The 16,147-nt window shown below is 43.4% G+C and overlaps 1 protein-coding gene and 1 long non-coding RNA gene across 22 annotated transcripts in view; one reads left to right on the plus strand and one right to left on the minus strand.

The window, feature by feature from the left end:
- The window catches only part of sif (still life), a 46,683-nt gene that overhangs the window by 12,802 nt on the left and 17,734 nt on the right, over window positions 1–16,147 (plus strand). For 13 of the 21 annotated variants that reach the window (XM_067346910.1, XM_012376806.2, XM_067346923.1 and 10 more), the window contains exons 8-14: window positions 280–699; window positions 1,298–1,354; window positions 1,447–1,618; window positions 4,245–4,472; window positions 5,509–5,656; window positions 15,045–15,190; window positions 15,498–15,765. In XM_067346910.1, the coding sequence (XP_067203011.1) occupies window positions 280–699; window positions 1,298–1,354; window positions 1,447–1,618; window positions 4,245–4,472; window positions 5,509–5,656; window positions 15,045–15,190; window positions 15,498–15,765 (1,439 nt within the window). The remainder of the gene's footprint in view (window positions 1–279; window positions 700–1,297; window positions 1,355–1,446; window positions 1,619–4,244; window positions 4,473–5,508; window positions 5,657–15,044; window positions 15,191–15,497; window positions 15,766–16,147) is intronic. The other 8 variants (XM_067346915.1, XM_067346918.1, XM_067346927.1 and 5 more) reach the window with 5 other exon arrangements.
- LOC136996957 (uncharacterized) lies at window positions 6,472–8,816 on the minus strand. Its single transcript, XR_010887787.1, has 2 exons — window positions 8,430–8,816; window positions 6,472–8,088 (listed from the first exon to the last, which is right to left on the minus strand). It is a non-coding gene; the product is annotated as an uncharacterized lncRNA (long non-coding RNA).

Genomic DNA, 16,147 nt, shown 5'->3' on the forward strand with positions numbered 1-16,147 from the left:
ACAAGTTAACATGCGCGTAGAGCGACAACGTGGTGATCAGCCACGCTAACCAGCCAGCTCCACCCTGATGAAAGTCACGAGGTCACCCACCACCACCCTTGCGGCACCTCTAACATTTTGTTACCCCTAATCTTCTTACGTAACATGCGCACTGAGGGACAACGTGGTCGTTCTGTCAGCCCAACGAGTGCGTCATAGTTCATTCTCGGGTGAACCACTTGCCGAGTTACGCGTTCGGCCGTTCCCGACTTAACTGACTAAACGTTCCTCATTCATCAGCGGACCACCGCACGAATCACCACGTCCATCGTACATCCTGCACTCTCGGTTGCACCTCTCTGCTCGCAGGCGGCAGAGGCAGGACGTACTTAGATTCGGAACGTAATCGGTGCACAGGTGACATGTCGCCGCCCTCGGACAATGTCATTTTCGATAACCAGTGCTACGCCACCACGCCGAGCTCGTCGAACGGCAACTCCGACATGGAGCAGCCGAACCACTGCAACTCCCGTCGCTGCAACGGCGGCCAGACATATCAGCAGAATATGCAATCGGTGTCGACGCCGGGTAGCCCGACCAGCCGGCTGCTTCTCGAATACGAGATGCATCTCAGGAACACCCTGGCCAAGGGCATGGACGCAGAGAGCTATAGCTTGCGTACGTTTGAAGCCCTACTTTCGCAGAGCATGGAAAACTTGGGTGAGACTTTATTTCATCTATGAGAAAATCTAAAAGAAAAAGGACAATTTGATCTCTTATCATCCAAATTTATATTTTTTTTTTATAAATCTTGAATTAATTTCAGTAAAGAAAATTGTAAGTATAGAAGATTAGACTTTGCATAGATTGGAAATATACTTTCCTCAAGTGCTTTTATAAATAAAATTATTCTTTTTTAAATAAGTAAAAGTAATTTTCTTAATTTTTTAATGTTAATTAATATAAAGATACGAATTTTATTATATATAACATTTCTTTTATTACACAATATTTTTTAATTACATTTTGTTGCATTTCTGAATGAAAAATTTGACGAAATTTTGAAAATATTTTTGCATAATGACATTTGATAAGTTAAATTTTGGGATAATTATATTGCATGTTATTTTTGTGGTCAGAAAATATAGTCTTTTTTTACGTACAACTTTTATCCCACCTTTGTTCTTTTCAAATGAATGAATACATTAAACTTTAACCTTTTTAATTTTTTACCAGTTTAATATAATTATCAAAATAATTTAATTAAAATTACTAATTAAGTAAGTTTTATTAAAAAATAATTTTTTCCACTTTCTAGAATTCGCAGAAAACATACCGTTGAACGTTCAGCGTACACCTCACGTTTCACGAAGGCGTAAGTTTGAACGTACATACATATATTAAAAAAAAAGATTATTCTTTTAAAGAATATTTCATCTTGTAATGCAAATTTTATCATGGTTGCAGGTTCCAGTTCCAACAAATCATCAACTCTGCCGCTGTCGTATCGCTACTGCAATGAAAGGCAAAATAGCAAGGATAGAGACGGCTATTATAGCGACCGCAACGAGATGGTGAGAGAGAAGAGAGAGCGAGATTCTGAACGAGATCGCGGCTACCTCAGCGATTATAATTCTAGGTAAACCACCGATTAAAGTTTTATTAAGATTTATTAATCCACATATTAAATTTTTACTAATATGTACAACACAAAAAATTGAACCCACATGCTTATTTATTTATACAAATTTATACAAATATATATAATTGTATAAAAGAATAGATTCTCAACTTCAAAATACAATTCAGAATATAATTTTTAGCTATTTTTAAGATTATACATAATCTTTGCCATATATAAGAATTATATGTAAATGAGAAAACGTTTGGCATATACAAAAATATGAAAATATGAGAAAAGTGAAATTTGGAAAATTGTTTTCTTTTCTTCGATTATTTATTAAAAATAAAAAAGTGGGTTCAATAAAGATACTGGATGAAATATAATTTTATAATCATTCTTACATAGTCTTGTAACACGAAAAACAATTCGAAAAATTGTAACAAAACGTTTAAAAATCGTTTTTTTCATTGATGTTTAATTATTTGTCGAGTATTTTTGAATCTTTATGTGATTTGTGACAATTACAAAATTAATTCATTGACGTGTTCCACCCGGCTCACTGAAATATCTCCTACGTAAGTAGTAAAACGGGAATTAGCGCCGACGTGCGTGGCGAGGCTCAATAATAGCTCAGCCGACCCTTCGGTTGGCGAAGAGTTCGTCTCGAAAAAAAGGCACGAAAGTCGTCTCTCGCTGCGAGACTTTGACATTTAAAGGGCTGCGCCCTACAACACTACAGTCAATGAGACGTGCTCATCCATTAAGGGAGCGACCTGGATAATATCACCGGATGTGGTATCGTCTATCGATAGTCCATGGGCGATGGAAAAAAAAAGAAATATCACGTGCGCTGTGAGGCTATCGATAGCGACGCGCGTCGACGAGCGTCGCGTGGCGTCTATCCGAAGGTACGCCTCTCGATAGAGCTCTCCGGTATCGGCGCGTGCATCATCATCCTCGGCCGCCGCTGGCGCGTTGTGCATTACGGGTCAGCGACGGCAACTGACAGCACAGCAGGCCGCGACGTAAATATAGAAACCTTGCGAGTGGGCTTTAGCTCGATGCGAAGAAGAACGAAGAGGAAGGGTGTTTCGTGGCCGCGAGGATAAGGAAGAGACGCGTGTGAAGGGGATTAGCGTGTGCGAGATCGCTGACGGATCGCGCGGTGTATCAAAGTGCAAGGCGCGTCTGATAGATCAGAGAAGAAACGCGCGAGGCGGAGTGCATGAGAATTGCGTATCTACGTTGTGCGCGACATCGTGCAGATGCATGCCAGTGCGAGATGATGAATTATTGATATTTGAGGATGCGCGCCGAGTAACATTATGCGTTGCATAAATTCCCGATAGCCGCGAATGTGAAGTGCGAGAAGACGTCGCTAATAAATCACCGGATGTCTTGACAGTCGCGTCACGCAGTAGAGTCACACCGATGGCAGGATCGGATGCTGCAGATAGTGATCGATGCAAAGTGCAAAGTGCAAAGGAAAATTGATATAAATTGTCGACGTTGCGAGAAGAAGTAGCAAATTGTTCAGATACTTTCCAATGGATAATATTTATTTGGACCAAGAATGAATTCGAATCAAATGCGAAGAGGCCTTCGTCGCGCCGTTGTTGATTTATAAATGGAGATAAAGATAATTTCGAACACGCATCGAAACGAGAGAGATATCCATCGCGCTATTGATATTCAGATGGGGACAATTACAAAAGTTAGCCTGCGAAAATAATCGCCTCTCTCGTTGTGAGAAGCGCAGCTGTCAGTCGCGTTAAAACGGAAATAATTGCTTCGCCGTTCGCGCGGCCGTGTGCAAACAGTGTGATACTTTCGAAACGAATGCAACATTAATTATTTCGAATGCACGGATAATTATTTCATCGCGCCCGCGAGCCCGCCGGTCGCATGAAAACGCGAAACGGGAGCAAATAATTATTTCCTCGTTGCTGCGAGCGCGCGTAAACAGCCGATCGTTTTCCACGCCGCGACGATAATCATCCCTTCGTTACCGAGCGCAAACGTCGAACTAATCATCCAGTTGATTACATTGCCATTGCGATTGATTTGAAACGCTAAATTTGTAATCGCAACGATGAATTACAATCTGCAGCGTAAATATCGATCGCTCGAGAGGCGGCGAGAGCCGAAGAAGATGCCGAAGCTGCCGAAACTTCCGGAGAAGGTGTTCTACCGGATTCTACCGAACGAGTCCGCGGACAAGTCTAGGAGTAAAAAACACGTCAAGTTCCAGGTGTTCGGAGAGGACGACGAAGTGAAGATCGTCGTGCCTCTTTCGGATTTGTCGCCTGTTCCCGCACGGTACTGCGCGTCCGTTGTGTGGGACGCTGATTCATTTAACTGTTTTCTGATTCAGATATCGTTGACGATGCGCAGCGAGAAAAGTACCGAGAATCAACGGAATATGAAATTAATATAACTTTATAAAAAATATCATACCACATTAACGAATAATTGCACAAATTGACAATGATTTCTTATAATTACTTTCATATTGATCGCAAACATTGCTTCGACACCACAAAGACTTCTAGATCATTTATTTCGATTAAAGCGAAGCGTTATTAAAATAAAAGAATCTTATAAATGGTGTTAATTGTATAATTAAACACGATGTTTGCAGATGCGCCAGCTGCATCGGGGAGTCCGCGCGTGCACAATGGTTTCGACATTCCGACGGCTGGCAATCCGGCAGCTCGACTCTTGGTTCAGGCGCTTCGAGCTCGATAAATCCGGGATATCCTGGACACAAGAGAGAGTCGCCTTGGGACTCTCTCCCGTCTCTGAGACACGAGAGCAGCCTCAACGACAGCGGTTACAAGTCCAATAGGACTGATTCTCTCGAACAAAGGTGAGGGAAGCATCAAGGAGATCCCTCATGCGAGTCCGAGTTATTAGTAATCAATAACCGTTGTTCGGGATGTTCGAGAAATCCCAGCTTTAATTTTAATAATAGATTTTATCAATAGAGACGAATTTTGCCTTTTTTTCGCGTTAAGGCAACAATCATTTTTAATTATAAGTAATTTATATAAAAATATATAAAATTAATTGAAAATACAGTGAAAAAGTATTCGCAAAAATTGGCGAATTTTTGGAATGTAGACGCAAAAACAAATATTTGTCCGGATTTCACGATTATTGGCCACTTTTTCAATCTTTTCAATTACGTAATAACTTTTCGCAATAATCTGTAGTATTGAAATTAGCTTTGTTGCGAAAGAAATCGTTAGAAAGTACCTTAAAATTGCATAAATCCGCTCCACTTAATGAAATCTCAAGCCGTCAACGTTTTCTTTATCGTATTCGTCATATAAATCTTCATTATGTGTATTTAATCGTAAGATACGGAGATATAACAACTCATTTTAACGAAAAATATACAGCAGAGATATAAATATTTCAAATGTATCTGAAAATATGAAGCTAAATGTTAAAAAGAACGTGTATTCTCTCTCGACACAATGCGTACTTGCACTTCAGCGTTCTTTTTGGCTCTTTGGCTCTTTTGGCGCACGGATGACGCTACCTTTTGTCGCCTTATATTGTTCACATTGTTTTCTGCGCTTCCATTGTATTCCGCGCTCTCTTTCTATTTTTATCGCACTCTCGGCTATTCTCTGTATTGTCGCGGTTCCGAAAACGGTTTCATTAACCTTAGTACCTAAGAGACAGTCCTTTTCATCACCAACGGCCAGTATTCGCAGTGCACAAAATATCTCCTTTTATCGCATTTATATCGCAGATATTAAATAAAAGTTCCCATTAATCGTACAATTTTTACGAATTCTTTTACGGACAAATTTAGAAATTTTAATTGAAGAAGCTTGTCATTGAAAGACGTCCGTTTTATAAGCTCGGGGAACTGTACTGAAATATTCAGTTAGATGTTTTGCATATTCCAGAGGCACTTTCGACAGGCAGGACAGCGTCAGATCCGACTACATGTCCGATCGGGACGGCAGATACGGAATCGTTCAACAAGCCTCACTGGAAAGCACCGACTCGAGGCTTTGCTACTTGACGTCTTCCGAGGTGAGTTATCCAAGCACTCATTGACCTTATCAACTCGATACATCCAAGTGCTACTCGACGATGCCTTTGTAGCATCGCATTCGTGCTATGCGCGAGTTACGGCGCATACGAAAGCCCGCTTGGATGTCTTGCACTAATCTCGCATGCCGCCAGCATATCTCTGTCAATGTCAGACCACTCTGCACCAGTGATAATTGTGAAACTACCGTTGTAGATTATTAATAGAGGTTGTATTCCCTTTTAATTCACTCCGGTGCGTAGTCGCTGCGAAATTAATGCTTAATTCTGCACTTAAAAATCATCGATACGCTGCGTTAAATATTAAATCTAATTGCGTACTTCAATATTAATTAAACGCAAGATAAATGCACGTCGACCGCGAAATGCGATTGTGAATATTGATTTAACCGGAAATATAGATTTTGGAAGATAAGATATAATTAAAGCAACCATATATGGATAACAGAAATATTTTAATTAAATAATATAACATACTCAACTATAATATATAACGCATTGTCAACTAAATCAATATTTGGATAAAAAAAACATGAAAAAGATAAAATGTAACAAAATGTTTACAGATTAAAAGTTAAAATTATAATAAACTTTGTTTTTTAATTTTGGTTAAAGTACCAATACTATAAAATTATTAGAGCGAGAAGATATAATAGATATTTATTAGACACATTATAATTATTTCCCTCAAATTTCGCGTTACATTTGTTTTATAATTACGAACTAAATATAGACGATGGTAATATCAGTAATATCAGTTTCTTTTCATAATGAAAAAGGTGCGACGTTTATATGGGTTTTATGTCTAATTTTCTTTCTGTCGTCCTGGTTGCATGCGCATACAACAAAAAACTTTTCACAAAGCGTAAAGGCGCATTCGTAATGTGGCACGGACGCATTACTTTTAAAGTCCTTTGAAGAGAATCTTTTTTGCTTGCACTCACCATCCATTTGTGATTTAAAACGGCAAAATACCCAGCTGCCATAGCCGCGAAAGCTCAAATCAATGGGCGATGGCGGCAACTATTCCCGAAGGCTTTATAGCTATTTCGAATCGCGATAGATAAGAGCGCACTTTTGCATAAAACAATTTACATCTCATTCGTTTGTTTTGATTCATGGCTTGTTTAAACAAAAAATATTCCACTTTCACAAAGCTCCTTTGTAGATATATTTTTAATTTTCAAACATATTAACGGAATCTTTGACGTAATTTAAATTTCACGTCTGTCACGTCGATTTAATCGGTTATTTTATTTCTTAAAAATATTATTAATTATCCGCAATAAAATTTGTTCATATTGATTAAATTGTCAATCACCTTTTTTTTATCGCATTTCATGTAAAAGGAAAATTTTCGTATTGCACGGAGTTTTTTAATTTTTGCACCAATATGTGCGATAACATCGGTACACACAGCATCAATCTCTCTAAAACGCCCGTGCAATGCGATCCAGAAATAGTTCTTGGTTCTAGTAGTTGCGAGAAATTGCGCAACTTGGAAATCACTCCGTATAAATCGTAGCGGCACGGTTGCACAAATTGCGCTCTCGCAACCAGCCACGCCTATCGTGTAACAACGGCGTTACAAAAGAGGTCAGCGCGAATCGAGGAAACGGAAGTGCAACGTACATGTCGATAATCGCGAGCCGATGTCCCATTCGTGGATGTCCCAATAAAAGAAGGACGGCGCGCAGGTCAACGCGATCCGTTCTCTCTCTCTCTTTCTTTTTTTTCATTCCTTCCCGGCAATCGCGTCGGGAGGCGAGAGGCTGACGTAGAGGCTCGAATTTTCGACGTGCACACGTCGAAGCGACGCGTACGTCGACGCACGACTCGTCCTTCTGCGCGAAGGGCGCGTAGGACAAACGTCGATAACCCACTGACCCTATGGCTCCCGTTTCGCGAGCCGCTCGAGTCCGTCGCTACGTCAACCCCTTTCGGAGTAAGCACCCTGCCGTCTCGGTTGTTTTGCACCGCAAATAGAAGCGTGTAGGTGCACGGGGCTGGCGTATGGTAGGTGTGCATAGAGATCAGGCTGGGTGGAGGTCGTACGTGTGCGGGAATCCCAATGCATTTCACCACACGTATATACGTGTGCGCATGCATTGCACAAACATATCCCGTCGCGGGAGCGTATATGCACACACACACACGTACACATGTGTTGTTCGGCGGTGCCCATTACGAGGATCAACCGCAACAGCGGAGATTCTGTTGGCGCACGCTTATGCAAATGTTGGCTTTTATTCTCGTGCTCCATGCTTCGACCAATTCAAACAGCAATTTCTTTATTGTACGACGTTGCTTTATATATTTATGCTCCAATTTGGATAATTTAGATTTGTTTTCATACATCGGGTAAAAGTGCGGAGTCCAAACTGAGGGTTCGGGATTGGAAAATGTAGATGTGTCTGCAACAAAATATAATTCAATTTGCTTTTACGTCTGTGATTCTTAAAATTATTAAAATCGTGTAAATACATGCTATTTCAAGGTGTCGTTTTTATAATCAAGAGAAGCATACAAGATCCTATAAATAATCATTTCAACTTGGAAATATTTTACGTACGTAAGAAAAATTTGGCAAGTTTCTATTTCGAAAAATTATACAAAAGTCTCGAGATATATCTTCCATAAAGGTCGAGGTTTTTGCAACGCGTTGCAAAGACACGCGTTTAAGGGTTAATGGGTCGCGCCGAGATTATCGGGTCGGGCCTTGTCCGACGTGCGAGTAAATAAGAAAATCGAGCACCCCTGCATCGTTGTACAAATCGAGCAGCAGCCTGCGCCAACAGGTGCATGCGCAAACGCACAGCGTCTTCCAGCGACTTTGGTCGTTCGTCTGCGTCGCTTCGCCCTCATCGCGGTCGCATTAGAGATGTAATCGCAGAAATCGGAAAGATCGTTAATTGGCGCGTAATGCGAACATCGCGATGATATTTCGCTGAGTCCTTCGCGTAAATCCACTCGACTGTATTGCTGTATGCAAGATAAACCGCTCTCCGCGATATATATATTTTAAAACGTCCGATGGTTCTTATCGCCTTGTGCGAGGGAACTATGCCATAAAATTCAATAAAACTTCACGCCGCTCGCATGCGCGCCAACTCGTTATATATAATCTGCGTCGGATTATCCTTTTTTTTTTTCTAACGCCCTCCTTCGATTTCTTTTATGGCAGCGAAAACGAAATACGTGACGCAGAGCGCGAATAAAGGAGTCGCGGATAAATTACAACCCGAAGATCAGCGCGTCGCGCATTCGGTATGAATGCGAGCTGTCCGACGCACGAGTCCATGCGTCAAATTTGACGTATAGATCTCCTATATTTCATTGTTTTTTAAGATGGAAGTTCCACGAGATACAACTCCCACGTTTTAATTATAAAAAGTGTGTGAAAAGTACGTTGGAAAAAGATAGCTTAATAATAGTGTAAGCAATGCGGTGCAACGCCGCCGATTGAGCGTCACTGTATCCCCTTTCCCGCGGTCCTCGCGACCACGCGCGAGTTATCTAATAGCGTTTTCGATTATACAGGATTTGAACGACCCAGGGTTGATCAATCACTATTTTACTATAAATGCAAGTCTTTCATTGGTGGAGAGGTTGCAATGACGTCATTAACCAACCCTGGGTCGTTCAAATCCTGTATAATCGAAAACGCTATAATGCGCTGCGTCTAGCGACCTAGGCGTAGGAATATCCTTAATAAGGGCCAATCAGGATTAGCTGATGCAATAGGCGATCCTTGAGCGTGTCACAGCATGTGTGCCGGGCTATTGCCGTTTGAGCAGTTCGTGTGACAACACGTCCGTCGTGTTTTTCGGTAATCAGAACCACGATGTATGTACGCGAGTGTTAATGATATTAATAAATATCGTTATTGTATTATTGTGTTTGCACCTAATATACCGTCCTGCCTTTTGATCCTAACAGATCCTCGATAAGTAACTTCGAGTGGACATTTATGTGATTACCGGTATCGCCATTGCTATTGTAAGAATAGTGTCGGTCGTAGATGTACGTGCCGTACCCATCGGTGGTGCATCGTACGTATCGCGTAATTACCTAACGTAACGCTTACAATAGAAAAAAAAAAAAGAATAGGCATGGAAGATGTGTTGACAAGATTCTGGAACTATAACGATTTGTTTGCCGCAATGACGAAAAATGCAACGACAGCGAACCTAGAGAGAGAGAGAGAAAGCACACCGCTGGAAAACTCTCGCCGATATCCTTGATGTCCGAAGATAAATTCATGCGCGAGGACGCGAGCAGAAAAGTAACCGGCGCCTTTCGGAGAAGTCAACGGAACTGACCCCGATTTTTCAAAACTCTGTCCGAATTCAGTTTTTGCCGAAGCGGATATTCGATCCGCGGGGAGGAGAGGGGCGGGGAGGGGCGGAGGGGGGTGGGCAGCGGTAACAATCATCGTGCAGCACTTGGCCGTCAGCGTCCCACCAATTGACGATCATGCAGCGCGTCGCGTTTCCTCCCCTCCCGCCGGCACCTCCCGTGCACCCCCTTCTCCCTGGAGATGCAATACCACCTCTCTCGCCCTCGTACCTCGTTTCCCTCTTCCGCTCCCCCCCCCCCGCGTCGCAGAAATTTCCACCGGCAATATTCCAGTGCCACCCTCATCCTCTCCCCTCGGCATCCCACCCTGCCGTCTTCTTCCCCCTCCCCCCGGTTCCTGCAATCCCCCTTCAACCACCAGAAGGACCGAGGTATTGATTCCCCTCGCGGTAGCAGCTCCTCTTCCCTGTTCTCCAGCGCCAGTCCGGAGCGAAACGCGTTCGCGGCTGCGGACTTGGTGACATTCGTCCGCACAGGAGAGAGAGAGAGAGAGAGAGAGAGAGAGAGAGAGAGAGAGAGAGCAAAATAAAGAGAACGAAGAAAGAGAGAGAGAGAGAGCGAAAAAAAAAATAAATAAAGAGTCCCTTGCCCGCAAAGTGCACATCTCGTTTCTCGGTCGCGATCGGTGGCAGTCGGCCGCGAGCGCCTGGCCTTCCGCTGCTCTCCGTGCAGCGGCGATCAGATTCATCGGCGGCGATGACAGGAGCCTTCGACGCGGGCCCGCGCGCAGCTGGGTCCATCAATTGACGTTGCCGTTTAGCGAGCGCACACACACGAGCGGGACGAGCGAAACGAGCGAGCGAGCGAGCGGCCTCGTGGAGAATCGACGGCGGCATCGCGACGCGGCACGACGCAGCTTCTCCCTCTCTCTTCAGCGTCCACCGCGGCTCGCATCCGCCGCCAGGCGCTTCTCGCGGGAGAAGAGCGGTGCGCCGATACGCGGGCGCCGGAAGTTGTCGGGTCGCGCGCGACACATCCCCGGACACGTCGGCAGCGGCGCCAACGGTTGTCGTCCGTCCGCTGGTGTACGCGGAGAGGCCGCGCGTTTCCGCGACGTGCACTTCCGCGTGAACGCGCCCGATTTCTTCGGCAGCGAGCGTCTCATCGTTGCGTCCCTGCGAAAAAGATATTTGTGGAAACGTCATCGTGCGTAAAGGAGCCTGTGCAATTGTAAACCTTTCACGACGACGCGCTCGGCAATAATCGCGAAGGTCCCGAGAGATCCCCGCGTTGACGCGTAAACCGGAAGTGCACAAGTGCACCCGCCGTGGAGACTCGGATAAATCCGATAAAAAGGATTCACGCTTCTGGAGGAATTCTTGGAGAAAGAACGCGACTCAATCAAAAGTCTCTTCAACAATTTCTAATCTTCGAAGAGTACGTGATAATTGCGCAAGATTAGTCGCGAGAGGGAGATTCCCGCAGGATGTCATTGGGATCGACGAGGGATCTTCGCGTTACAATGCGAAACGGAAGTTGAAGCTTTGAGAAACTGATTCGCAAGCTCGCACGTGAGTGCGAGGTCGACGAGAAGCGTCGCGGCGTGCCGGCACGCTTTCGACGATGACGGAATCCATCGCCACTGGGTACCTGGATCCTCGCCTCCCCTTCGCCTACGATCAACTCGAGAATGATTTTCGCCGTGGAGTTGAGTCTTCTAAGCTCTTCGTTTCCGAAGAACTGAGAGCAGCTCAATCGTGATTGGCGAACGATCGAATTCCAATTTGCGGATAAGCGCAAGACGAGGGGGGGACGCCTTAGTGATATCGCGCGGAGGATATAAAAGAGGAACGGAAAATCAGATAAAGCAGAATCAAAGAATATATCTCCAAGAGAAATAATACGGAAATAATATATTTGTGATGAAATTAGAGATAAGAAGAGAGGAGGAACGGCGAACGCGGTGGAGTTTAGAGCGCACTTTTCACGCGCGAGAGAGAGAAGAAAATCGATGCTTCGAGAGGACGTCTATAGCGACGCACGGAAAAGGAGAGAAATCAGCTGTGTAGGAGGGAGGATTTAACGTTCAAAAGAGGATATCCATATGTATACTTTAAGTAGAGCGAGAGAGTATTTTTCTATGGAAAGTTTGTTTCTATTACATGTGTAACACATGATAGAGAGAAAGAGAGAGAGAGAGAAAATATTCTATTATATCGATATCTCCCGCTGAAAAGGCGGGAGTTATGAAGCGGTCGTCGTTCACGATCGTCGTTCAGCATCGTCGACGACAATCCTTCCAGACGTGCGCTTCTTACGAATAAGCGTTCTCGGGGAATTCCCGAGAATTCTAGTGGAATTCTTCTGCGTATAAGTACCTGCGGACACTCGCTATCCTCGTGCTTCTTTATGCAAAACATTGCCCACACTTTGGATTCTTGAGGTAGCTAGATTAAACGTAGTATCGTAGAGTTGACCGTTTATGGAATTCGGCGCATCTTTCCGCGGAAAGTGCGGTCGATTTTAACAGTGCAAAGGACGTTTGCCTTAAATAGAGGACTTAAAAATAAATCTGGAAGGATGCTTCAGATTCCAAATAGATTCGTTGCAGAGAGATTTAATGAATTAACCTGATAAACAGCTATTCTACTGTTGCTTAGCCTCGCAATTGATGCCAATTGCGTCGTGAGATATTTGATGTTTATAAGCTATTGATATTTTATCTGATCCACAACACGTAAGTCACGGACGGCTTGAAAAATTGCATCCCGAGCAATACCGACGCGCACGTAACAATCGTGATAAAAAGTTTAAGCGGAAACGTCAACTTGGACCTGGAGATTAATTAAGACCGTAAAGTCACAGGAGTGGTACAAAAGCGTTTCACGAGACAATGCCGCCGAGCTTGCACACCGCGGCGATCGATCGTTCGGGAATATCTCATTGAGCCACGTGGGCATCCTTCTGCCGTCCCCGAGACAATAATGACAGCGCCGGAAGGGAAGCGAGACGACGCCGTCGGCGAGCGTGAAGACGCGCACTCCATTCGGCAATATTCCTTCCCGTAGGAACCATCCAGCCGCAGATCCCGCGTCTCTTTCCCGCTCGGCCACCGCCAACGAACGACGAATAATGGTAGAGCCAAGATGGTCGATCAAGTGTACGAATAGCACTCTGGACTTGCTGGACCCGAGCGACGACAGTTATACGGATCTGAAGACGCAGCACCGGCGACGCTGCTGGAAGTACTTTTGCTGGTGCCGCCGGCACACGATCAGCGTGATATGCATTAACGAGACGCGCAAAGTGTACTGGTTCAACTGCCGCAGCGTGCAGGAAAAGGTGACGTACGGCTCGGGCGAGGGCTACTACCACAAATTACTGCGGCTGGTGAACGGCGCGCTCAACACTTGGGCGCAGCGCTACATCGACGGTCTGAGCGTGGCGCGCCGCGAGATTATGTTGAGGATCAACGGCAGCGCGGAGAACAACATGAAGCTGCTCAAGGAGGGCTGCTACTGCCACTACCATCCGCACATGACGGCGGACGCGTGCAACGCCGACTTTCTCAGAAGAGTCGTAAGTTTCTGGGCCGGCGAGAGCCTCAGGGGAATACGCGAGAGGCTCCGCGGCATGACGAATATTACGAAAAAGGTAGAGACATCGAGTCGCGAATCTCTTTTTCTATATACTCTTCTGGAAGAATGTTTCTTGATATTGATATCTTGTATGCCCCCGAGTTTTATATATATCCCAGCCACTGCGTATGCGACGATCGCACCGCGAGGGACATCCTCGTATACGGACACCCCCGCTCGTATTGTTGGCATGCGCTTCGGGCAGAAGCGAGGGTAGAGATGACACACGAGTCAAGTCTGCGCCGAATTTTCCTCTTGGAACTTTCGTTCGTCAACCCCCTAACTACTCGCATCATTCTCGCACTCAAAATCGCATTTCATGTTCATTGCCATCGCATTCAAGCATCATAGACTGAAGAAAGATGTGCGCCATTGGGAATATCATTTTGTAATTGGGAATTGCATTAAAAATTATTGTTCGCAACTAGGAACCAAACAAAGTTTTAAGCGCGACAAATGAGCGAAAATAATGAGGGGATGGACAGCGAAAGCAGTGGAATTAGTTAGATCAAGCATTTTGCATTTGCAATATGACTGTCTCTTGCTGTATAAAGCGGATAAAATAGAGATTCCATTAGATCAGATATTTTGGCATGTATAGTCGCGTTGACATTAGCTCTTGGAACCGGTATAAGTTTCTTATGCGATCGAAAGGGCTTCTAAGCTGGCTCCTCGCTGAAGTTGCATCGGTATTAGCTGCCATCTTTAATTAGCATGCGCTGAGCAAAGCCGTAAAATAAAATTTTTTTGCATCTCCACTGCCAATTGTTAGCAATGCGCGAATGTTCCTTTAATATTTTTTCTTTAACATGTTATTTAGTATTATGTCCTGTTTGTGATAATTAATTAATAATTAATACCAATTGAGAAATTTATATTTAACAGAATTTATGTAACGAATTCATTATAAAATTCCAACACACAAATTAAATAATCTCTCTCAAGAAGAATGTCACGTTTTTGATGAACCGATAAATCAATCATCGGAACAAAAATATATATATTACGATGGTGTAACCCATATTTGCAATTCCTAAATATGCACCTAGATAGAGGCACTCTTGATAAATAATGTACATAAAGCATCTTGTCATTGTCAGTAATCCACTAGATTTTTGCATACAACCATGATTTTTCATCGGTATCACGCCAGTATTTCACAATATTTGACTGCACAATACATTTTTTTCTACGCACATTTTCTCTCTTTTCTGTACATTTGTTTCCTCTTTCTCTCTTTCACATTTGAATGATTCGTCATAATACATTCATTTTAATCAATTTTCTTATATTATGTGCAAGCACACAATTCGGAAAAAAAATGCTCCTTTATTTGCTGTTTAATTTGACGTGGAATCACACTCGTATTTGTCTCAATTTTTGCAGTGACATGTTCATCTAAAGCTAAAGATGAAGCTTGACGTATTTTTCAGATGTCAGACGACGATAGGATGTCACTCACCACCGCCGTCAGCGATGATGACGACGGCGAGAGTGTCATAAATTCGCCCTATCGTGGAAAGCAAACCGGCACAGCCGCAGCTTCGTTCAATTGCACCGGGGCAGTTCGGAAGGCGGGGTACGCCGTTTGTACTTTCTTTAAAAATAATGAGCCTTGAGGGGCTATAAAAATATTTCTCGATAATGTTAAGATAGATAAGTAGGCCGCAGCTCCACAAAGAACGATATAAGTCTTCATTTTTTTTACACCATTTACGATATTTTGATTTATAAAACATGTTCAATATTAATTTGCATTGAATTAGAAAATAAGATTTTCAGTTACATATATCGTTGTCTTGTTCAAAAATTTCGAAATGTTATTTAGCGGCGTTTTGTGTAACAGTAATAAACTCGAATACGACAGAGCATTTTGTAATTTCTAGATTCCTCAGCGTGAAGAAATGGTTGCTGCGCAAGAAGCATCAGATCGAGCTGGCCAGGAAAAGGGGTTGGAAGGGTTATTGGGTTTGCCTCAAGGGTACTACGCTTCTCTTTTACCCTTGCGATTCCCAGGAGAGCAGAGCTATGGAGGCGGCACCTAAACACCTGATTATCGTTGACGGCGCGATTATGCAGCCGATCCCTGAACACCCAAAGAGGGATTACATATTTTGCCTCAGCACCGCGTTTGGCGACGCATATCTATTCCAAGTAGGAGAACTAAAAATGTCAAAATAATATACAAAGTATATTTAACTTAACGTAACACGGAAAAAAAGAATTTTGCTGTCGCAGCGAAATCGTCGCCGCTGTTGCATTTGTGATAGCGACAAAACTTTTGCCGTTATAACTAATTTTTCAGATTATTCGGTACATCAGCAAAATTTATCTTTTGGCAGATGAAGTCTGCTGAGTGCATTTGTTCGTAAAGACGCATTAATTTGCTGCTGCAACAAAATAATTGATTTCTAACAAATATATTCTGCAGCAAAATTGTCGCTGCCAATACAAATTTTGACAATGGCGGAGTAAAAATCAATTTGTTGTGTAATTTGCAGATTTAACAAAATTATTTGGCATCTGCAATGAATCT

Source organism: Linepithema humile, chromosome 1 (genome assembly GCF_040581485.1).
Source record: "Linepithema humile isolate Giens D197 chromosome 1, Lhum_UNIL_v1.0, whole genome shotgun sequence".
Classification (NCBI taxonomy): Eukaryota; Metazoa; Arthropoda; class Insecta; order Hymenoptera; family Formicidae; genus Linepithema; species Linepithema humile.